This window comes from Leptosomus discolor, chromosome 22 (genome assembly GCF_034619465.1).
Source record: "Leptosomus discolor isolate bLepDis1 chromosome 22, bLepDis1.hap2, whole genome shotgun sequence".
NCBI classification, from domain to species: domain Eukaryota; kingdom Metazoa; phylum Chordata; class Aves; order Leptosomiformes; family Leptosomidae; genus Leptosomus; species Leptosomus discolor.
In genome coordinates, this window is record NC_141412.1 from 7,494,216 (window position 1) to 7,502,908 (window position 8,693).

Genomic DNA, 8,693 nt, shown 5'->3' on the forward strand with positions numbered 1-8,693 from the left:
CAGCCCGTCCATCCCCTCCTGACCCGCTGGGGCGGCCCGAGTCCCAGCCACGTTTGCAGGGCCGGGATGGGTAAAGCCTCCAGGACTCCCATTTTTTGAGAAAAGCCAGCATCAGGGGGGGGGGAAAAATATAAAATTAAGGGTTTCATGTTAATTACAGCAATGCCAGACCCTAGCTGGGATTTTGAGGTGTTAGTGGCCATGTTCAGCTTGGGAGGAAAGGATGAAAAGAAGGGGAAAAAAGAAAAAAAAAAAAGCTTCTGGGGGTTGTTTTGGGCGGGCGGTGCGCTACACTCGCCACGGTAGATGTAAATAATTCACTTTCCGGATCAGCCCAGCCTTTTTAGTGCTAAACAGAGGGAAAAAACCCAACTTGTAACCCAGGGAAACACGTGGGGTTTTTTTGGGCAGCCGCCCGGCTCCGCTGCCCTCCGACACCGCCCCGCTGGGGGGGTCCCTGGGCAAGTCCTTTAACGCGGCTCGGGGCTGACCGCAGGCACGGGGCTCACCTGCCCCCCCCCCCCACACACACCCCGTGGCGTGGGGCCACGCAGCCCCGGGGTGGGGGGGGGGGACAGGGGGTGCTGGGGGCTGCTGACACCCGCCCGCATCCTTTTCCTAGATGGACCGGGGGGAGTTTCAGCAGGACTCGGTGCTGAAGCAGCTCGAGGTGCTCAAGGAAGAGGAGAAGGAGTTTCAAAACCTAAAGGTGAGCCGGACCCTGGGGACATGGCGCCCTCCGTCCCCCGTCCTGGGGGCAGATGGGGCTCAAAACCGCCCCCCCCCCCCAAGTCACTCCTGCAACACGGCCGAGGGGGTTGCACCCCGGGGCGCTGGGCACCCATCCCCGCTGGGCACCCACCGCCTCCTCCCTCGCCCAGCTTTGCTTCTTCCAGGCTTCCCGTCCTTGATGGCCCCCGGTGGTGGCCCATCCTGCGCAGGGAGGGACGCTCTGGTCGCCCCACTGCTGGTTTTTGGTCCCAGCACCCTTTGGGGGATAAAAAAAGGTGGCGCACGGCGGGACAGCGGGGTGCAAGGGGCCCCTCCGCCCCGATTTGGGCCGCGGTGGGGGCACCTGAGGATGCTCCGGCGCCGCGGGCGGGAGGTGGGGGGGGGTCAGTGGTGGAGGGTGTCCTCCCGCCCGTTGCAGGTGAACACCCCGAACTCCAGGGCAGGCGGGGAGGGCGGGCACCCACCCACCTGCCCCTTTCCCCCCCCCCCCGCCCCGGCTCCGCAGGACCCCACCAACGGCTACTACAGCGTGAACACCTTCAAGGAGCACCACTCCACCCCCACCATCTCGCTGTCGGGCTGCCCGGCGGACCTGCGCCCCGCCAACAAGCAGCGGGTGCCCACCGGCATGTCCTTCACCAACATCTACAGCACCTTGAGCGGGCAGAGCCGCCTCTACGACTACAGCCAGCGCTTCGTGCTGGGCATGGGCAGCAGCTCCATCGAGCTGTGCGAGCGGGAGTTCCAGCGGGGCTCCATGAGCGACAGCAGCTCCTTCCTCGACACCCAGTGCGACAGCAGCATCAGCAGCAGCGGCAAGCAGGACGGCTACGTGCAGTTCGACAAGGCCAGCAAAGCCTCCGCCTCCTCCTCCCACCAGTCCCAATCTTCTTCCCAAAACTCGGACCCCAGCCGGCCCCTGCAGAGGCGGATGCAGACGCACGTTTGAGCGGCCCCCCCCCCCCCCACCCCCACCCCCCAACTCCGGGGAACCCTCGGGGACCCTTCCCCGCGCGGGCGCCGCGGCTTCGTGCTGGGACAGTCGCGCCCACCGGGAGCGGCGGTGGGAAGAGGCCGCGGCCGGCCACCCCCCCCACCCCCCACCCCAAAAGCGGGGTGGGGGAACGGGCCAAGCATCCTTCCCCCCCCCCCCCCCCAACCCCGCCAGGTACACGCTAAGCACAACCCCGCCGAGGACGCGCCGAGCCCCGGGGACGCCGTCCCCTCCGCGGGGTTGGGGACACCCCCCCCCTCCCTTCCCCCCCCCCCGGCCCGACCACGCACCCCTGCGCCTCCCCAGCCGCTCGCCTCCGCTTCCCACCGCCCTCTCCTCGCCCTTCCTTCGTGCTGTTCGGTGTCCATACTTATAGAGTCCGTCTTTTTGGGGGGGGGGGGGGGGGGGTGAGGGGGGGGGTGTCCTCGCCGTGTGGGATGGGGTTTGGGGGGACGGGGACACACACACGCCCGCCCCCCTCCCCGGGAAGGGCCTCTGCGCCCTGTATCGCCGCGGTCAATACAAGAGGTGTTTCTCGTGGCACGCCTGGGCTGATGGCCGCCCGCCCCGGCGGTGACACTCGGCCTGGACCCGGCTTGGAGCTACGGGGTGGGGGGCAGTGACCTCACGGTGGGGGGCAGGGGAAAGGTCCCCACCCTGGGGACACCACCTTGGGGACAGGGGCGCAAACCCACCCCCCCCACCCCCCCCCCCGGCAGGAGCCAGGAGATGGGGGCGTCACGGCGGGGACGCCGCAGGTAAGGGCCAGCGGTGGGGACACGCTGGCAGGGGGGGGTGTTGTGCCCAACGGGGGTGGCCCCACTTACCCACCCCCCTCCCCAGCACCCATGGGTGCACACTCAGCCCCTCCAGCGCTCACCCCCAGCTCCCCACCCCAGCAGCACCCAGCCCAGCCGCACCAGGGCCTTTACTGGGTGCCCCAGTCCCCCGCACCCCCAGCTCCATGGGGGGGCAGAGGGGATGCTGAAGGCGAGCACCCCCACACACCCCCCACCCACACCCCCCCCCAAGGCCACTTGTCCCCAACACTAGTGGCACAGAGGCCCCGGTGGAGGCTCCACGATAAATAAACATTTAAATTAATTAAATTAAACTGTCCCGGTCCCCGTCCCCGTCCCCCCCCCAAAAGATGCCGGTGGACCCCGAGGCCACGCACCCATGGGTGCCCCCACCCCAGGGGGGCTGCAGGGACAAGACCCTGCACCAGTGCTAAGGCACGGGAGGGGGCGGGGGGCGAATAAAAAGAAAATTTGGAAAAACAAAAACAAAAGGGGGGAAGGGAATTAAATATTGGGGGGGGGGGGAGGGATGGGGACCAGGGCAGGGAGGAGGCAACAGGGGCTCCCAAAGGCTCCCTGGGGGGGGGTCCCCAGCCCCCAAAGATCGGCCCCTCAGCAGGGCCTTCGTCCAAATACGAGGGAATTAAGGGAAAGAGAAAACCCAGGGCGAGTACTTGCCCCCCTCCCAGGCCCGCTGGGAGGGAGGACCCCCCCACCCCCCAAAAATCCCCTCCAGGTTCTCGGTAGCTTCAGTGCATCGGTAGGAAAAGGCGCCAGCGGCGATGCCCCGGCAAGGCCCCGCGGGGCTCCCCGCGCCCCCCCACCCCAGGAGCCACCCCGGGGGACCCACGGTCCAGCGTGGGCCACCCCCAGCCCCGTCCCTGCTCCGTCCAAGAGTCCCAGGGCGAGGTGGCGGCGGCAGCGGCGGCGACGACGACGACGAGGATGCTCTGCCCTCGGCCGGCTCCGGCCGTGCCGGCGCGGTGTGTCCCCTCCAGGGCTGGGGGGGGGGGACACGACACGCTGTCCCTGCGCACCCCCCGGGTGCCCTCAGAAGTAGGTGAGGTTCTTGATGAGACCCAGCTCCAGCATCCGCTTGATGGCCACCGCCTCGTGCGAGACGTTGTGCTCCGACGCCTGCGGGAGCGGGGAGGGGAAGCAAGGGGGTGACACCAGAGCGGGGCGCCACGTGTTGTCCCTCCTGCCCCCTCCCAGACCCCCCCCCCCCCCCCCGGTGTCCAGCTGACCCGACACCTTCACCCAAAGCGAGGAGGGACCATCCCTGCCCCAGCCCCTTGGCCACAAGAGCCCTTCTGCTCCCAGATCCAGCTCCACCAAACTCATCGGGCCACAAGGAGGTGACCATCCAACACCCATCATGGAAGGGGAGCAAGGGCCATCCATGGGGAGAACGTCCTCACGGCACCCGGTGTCTCCTGGGCTGCCATCCCCCATCCCTGGGGTGGGGCGGGGGGGGGGGGGAAAGGACAAAAAGCAGAAGGACAGACACTTACCGCCATGGACTTGAGCGTGATCTGTTCGTAGTAGTGAATGGTCTGCTTCTTGTTGGCCGAATCGGGGTAGCCAAAGCCGGCGATGTGCACCAGGTCGCAGAAGTGCAGCGCCAAGGTGATGGCCAACAAGCCCGTGGTGGGCTTCTGGAGGAGAAAAGGGACAAAAAAGCCGTGGCCTTTAGCGAGCTGCACGGGGATGGCGAGGGAGGACGTGTCCGTGTCCCCCCCTTGGGGCAGGGGGTTGCAGGGGGACAAGCCACCGCCGCCCCTTACCTGTTTGACCTTCCGTGGTTGCTTCATGGGGAGGTTGAGCAGTTTAGCAGCAGTCACTTCCATGTAGTAAGGGTTGAGGATGCGCACGCGCTCCGGGTCGGCGTCCCAGATCATCGGGGGCTGTTTCCAAAACCCTTTCCGAACCTGCAAGGGGGCGGGGGGGGGGGGGGGGGGGGGGGGATAACGTCCAGCGGTGTCCCACCAAGAGAGGCCCCAAGGGTGGGGTGGGATGAGGTTGGAGCCCGGAGGAGCCAGGGAGGGGTTGGAGCCGCTTCGCCACCACGTTTACCCTCTTCTTGTCGTTGAGGATGGCCTCCATCCACTGGAAGTCCACGGGTTTGAAGGGCACCAGCACCAGCAACGTGTCGGGGTTGTTCTCCGTCCTGGGGTTGAAGTGGGCCGACTCCGGGTAGAAGAGGCGCATGGTGGTCTTGGAGCCCACGTCCTGCTCATAACCATGGACCGGGGCATTGTTCAACCTTGGCGGGGAGGGGAAGGGGGGGGAACGGACGGGACACGGGGACATCACAGGTGTCAACCCCATCTGCAGGTGGCACCGGGGCGGGGGGGGGAAGGGCAGCGAAGGGGACGGAGCCGGGGCTGTACCTGATCACGACGTCGTAGGCGTTGATGGTCTCCCCCATGGAGCTGTTGCGGAGCCGGTGGCCGTTGCCCACCACCGCGCACCTCCGGCACTTCAGGCTGCGAGAGAGGAGCCCCGTCTCAACCAGACCTGCCCTAAACCCAAGCCGGTTTCAACCCCCAAAGGGAGGGGGGTTTAACCCGGCATCGGCCGCTCCACAAAGCTTCCCGTGCTCCATCCACCATCCCCGGGTTGCGGAGGTTCGTTTTGCCAAATCTTGGGCCCACCCCATGGCGCTTTCCCCCCTCCCAAGAGGGCAACGAGGAGGAGAAAAGACAGAAAAGCCCCCCCCACACCCCCCAAAAACCCACCCCAGCGTTACCTCTGGATGCTCTCGGGCAGCGAGTAGTGCGTGATGGACAGCAAGCGCAGGAGAACGTCTTCTGCGAAGCAAGGGCGAGGAGAAGGTGAGCGAGGCAGCTCCCGCCTGCCACAACGTCCGGGGTGCTGCCCCATCCCTGCCACATCTCCTCCTACCGTTAATCCCAGCTCCCCCCAGATCATCCAGGGCTGGGGCTTACTAAAGCCCGGCCCACCTTAAACCCTTCTATAGGTACCACATGCAGGCTGGGGAAAGGAGATACGGGCCGCAAAGTCTAAAAAACAAACAAAAAGCAAGCAAACAACTTGGTAGGGAGGAGAAAAAAGGAAAAAAGGGGAAGTTCCCCCCCCAAAAAAACCCCAAAAAGAAATCGCCCTGGGGATTTTTTTAATAAGAGGGAAGCTGAAACCCCTGGGGAGCGGCAGCAGGACGGACAGACGGACGGACGGACGCCCACGGCGAGCGCTCGCCGAGGCTTACCGCTTCCTTTGGTGCCGTAGGGCAGCTCGTAGAGCGACGGCGCCTTCACCCAAAAATAGTCCTTCAGCTGCAAGAAGAGCGGGTGGTCCCTCGTGTAGCTGCCGAGGGGGAGCAAAGGGCCGGTGAGAGCGGGGCGGGGGGCGGGAGGGGGGCGCTGGTCCTGGCGCTGCGCCCCCCGCTCCTGGCTCCCCGCCCCGCTACTCACTTCCCGATGAGCTGCGCCGCTTTCTTTTCCACCTCCCCGAGGGGGCACGTCGTCTTGTTTTCTTGCACGGGGAAATAAAAGCTGTAAGGGGTTCCCCCCCCCAAAAAAAATTAATAATAATAATAAATAAATAAATAAAAAACGACGCCTGCTCCTCCACACCCCCCCTCCTGGCGAAGGGGGCTCTGGCGGGGTTCAAGCCGCCGGGGATCCCGCCGGCCAGATGGAAGGGCAGCTCTGCTTTTGGGGATTTATTTGCTGGGCTTGCAGCCTCGCATCGGAAGAGGTCTCTCTTGCCCTGCTCACAGACCTCACGCCTCTCCGCTCTCCCCATCGGCACCGCCGGGGTTTGGAAGAACGCGGGGTTTTCCCTCCCTCGGCAAAACACCGGCGTTTGCCACAAAAAAAAAAAAAAAAAAAAAAAAAACACCCCCCGCACGTCGAGGGGGAACCTCCCATCGTGTCGTTTCCCCCCTCCTCCTCCTCCTCCTCCGGCAGCGGCCGAGGGTGCTGCCACCTCCCCGCTGCCGAGACGATGCTCCGGCATCCGAGAGCGAAGGAAAGGGCAGGAGGGTCCCTTTAAACTCGGATAAAAGCCACTCACAGCTGTATGTACCTGTCTTCCCGGTAGATCGAGTACCAAACCATCACCAAAAACAGCGCCAGCACCCCGAGGATCTTCCCTCCTGCGTGCCCGGAGAGCAAGGGGGAAAGAAAAAAACAGCGTCAAGCTGGTCCCCGGCGTTTGGAGATGTCAGGGGACCTGCACCCCCTCACCCCCCCCCCCGGGGATGTCCTGGGAAAGCCAGGATTGCGGAGCCTCCCCCTCCCCGGGACCCCCATCCCTGCTTGGAAAGAGGGAGATGGGACACACAGACACACACACACACACATCCCCCCCAAATCTGCCGTGGGACTCACGAGACTTGTTGATCATTTTTATCAGCAGGAGCGGCATCAGGCGAGGGCCGGAGCTCTCATCGCGGCTGCCGCTGGTCACCTGCGGCGGGGGGAAAGAAGGAAAAAAAAAAAAAAGAGGGAAAGGCAAAGGACGAGGTCAAAACCCACGGGAGCCAGCCCCAAACATCCCGTTGGGAGAGGCATCACCCCATCCACACCTCCGGACGAGCGGGGCGCGAGGGTTCCCCAAGGGATTTGTTCCGATTTAAACTCGCATTTCTCTGCCCCGCGGCCGCCGAAGGTTTGATTTATCCAGAGTTGATAAAAGCCAGGCGAGTGCCCGCCGTTCCCGAGGAGCCCAACGAGTTAAACACCGAAATGCCAAAGGAAGAAGGGAGAAGAAAAAAATTGTAAAAAATAAAGAGGAAAAACAAGCCCAAGGTGGGGTTTCACCCGCAGAACCCCAAAGCGCCCAAATCCATGCCCACAGGGGTGACTTAGAGGAGATTTGAAGCTCAGCCCAGGCTCAGACGGGCACCAGCCACCGCAGGGACGAAGCCGAACGTGCCGCCGCCGCGCCGGGCAGAAGGGACAGGAGCGAAGAGCATCACGTACTTGGGGAACCTCCGACGCCTTCGATTCAACCATCCCAGCCCCGGGGAAAGGGGGACGCCCCAAACTTCACGCAACGCCCGGCCGGGGAAACGGGGCGATTTTTTTCCTTCCTCCGAAATGTCTCGCTCCTGGAATGAGGCAGCACAAAGCCCTGGTCGGAGCCAACCCCCGGGGGGCCAGCGCGGCCCCACCGCGCCACGGCACGGCGGAAAATGAACTTACCAAGTGGGAGAAGTTTGGGGGGACGTGGGAGACGTGGCTCCCCGAGGATAAACCCTACTCGAAGCCCGGCTCAGAGCTGGGCTTGGCTTTGCCACCCTGTAACCGAGCTGCTCCCGCCTTGGGGGGCAGGAGGAGGAGGAGGAGGAGGAGGAGGAGGAGGAGGAGGAGGAGAGGTGTTAAGCGCTCAACCAAGTGGAAAGGTGCACGCCCGAGGGAAATCCTGGTTGGGGGGGGGGGGATTAGTCAGTTTGTTGGGGGGAGGAGGAGGGGGGTCACCCATCTCAGCACCACACCCTGCCTAACGAAGCGGCACCGTTAATGAACACGGCGCCTGTCCTCACCCCGCCAAGAACGAGTCGAGAGCGGGTTCGAGGGCAAAAATTACATCAAGAAGGAGGAGAAAAGGGACCAAAGACTCTCCTCCCTTCCTCATCCCCGGCCCCTGAAATAAAAAGGGCAGGGAGGGTAATTAAAAGGGAATTAAGGACAATTAATCCGCGTAACGAGCAGTGGGACGGGGTCGGACGCGAAGAGAACGGCGCCCGTTGGACACCAAAGCAAGAGGGATGGGGACAGGCGAGGTGGCACCCGCGGGGGGCGAAACGCCTCCCCAAACCACTTCTCCTCCGTAAGACGCCGATATCCAACCCCTTCCCGGTGAATCAGCCCCGCCATCGCGCCAGGAAGGGGAAGCCAAAGCCCCCCCCCCCCCCCCCCCCCCGTCCCCGATTTACACCCCTGCGTCGGTATTTCTGGCTCCACGAGTCCTTGGGAAGGGAAGGGAAGATTAAACCCACGGTGGCGTCTTCAAGGGTCAGAGCAAGCCGGGAGGAGGAGCTGGGGGGGGGGGGGGGGGGGCGTCTCGTCCCTTTATAAGTTACATTTGTTTGAAAATAATAAAATCAGAGGAAAGTAAAAAGCAGCTCATGTTTTCTTGGTTGGTTTTTTGGGTTTGTTTGGTTTTTTTTCCCCCAGCAAAACCGGCTACAAAAG

General features: G+C 63.9%; 2 protein-coding genes across 5 annotated transcripts in view; one reads left to right on the forward strand and one right to left on the reverse strand.

Moving 5' to 3' along the window:
- KIRREL3 (kirre like nephrin family adhesion molecule 3) overlaps positions 1-1,681 on the forward strand; it is a 116,258-nt gene extending 114,577 nt beyond the window's left edge. For all 3 annotated transcript variants that reach the window (XM_086476795.1, XM_086476796.1, XM_086476797.1), the window contains 2 exons: positions 623-709; positions 1,238-1,681. In XM_086476795.1, the coding sequence (XP_086332921.1) occupies positions 623-709; positions 1,238-1,681 (531 nt within the window). The remainder of the gene's footprint in view (positions 1-622; positions 710-1,237) is intronic.
- Positions 1,682-3,576: 1,895 nt separating this feature from the next.
- ST3GAL4 (ST3 beta-galactoside alpha-2,3-sialyltransferase 4) lies at positions 3,577-6,921 on the reverse strand. Of its 2 annotated transcripts, none has more exons than XM_086476901.1 (10): positions 6,885-6,921; positions 6,580-6,649; positions 5,964-6,044; positions 5,759-5,856; positions 5,279-5,339; positions 4,920-5,015; positions 4,603-4,792; positions 4,314-4,457; positions 4,041-4,184; positions 3,577-3,663 (listed from the first exon to the last, which is right to left on the reverse strand). In XM_086476901.1, exons 1-10 carry the CDS (start codon positions 6,919-6,921, stop codon positions 3,577-3,579), a joined length of 1,008 nt encoding a protein of 335 aa, XP_086333027.1. The 2 variants fall into 2 exon arrangements, with proteins under 2 accessions (XP_086333027.1, XP_086333026.1); XM_086476900.1 differs by having other exon boundaries at positions 6,568-6,649.
- Positions 6,922-8,693: the final 1,772 nt, after the last annotated feature.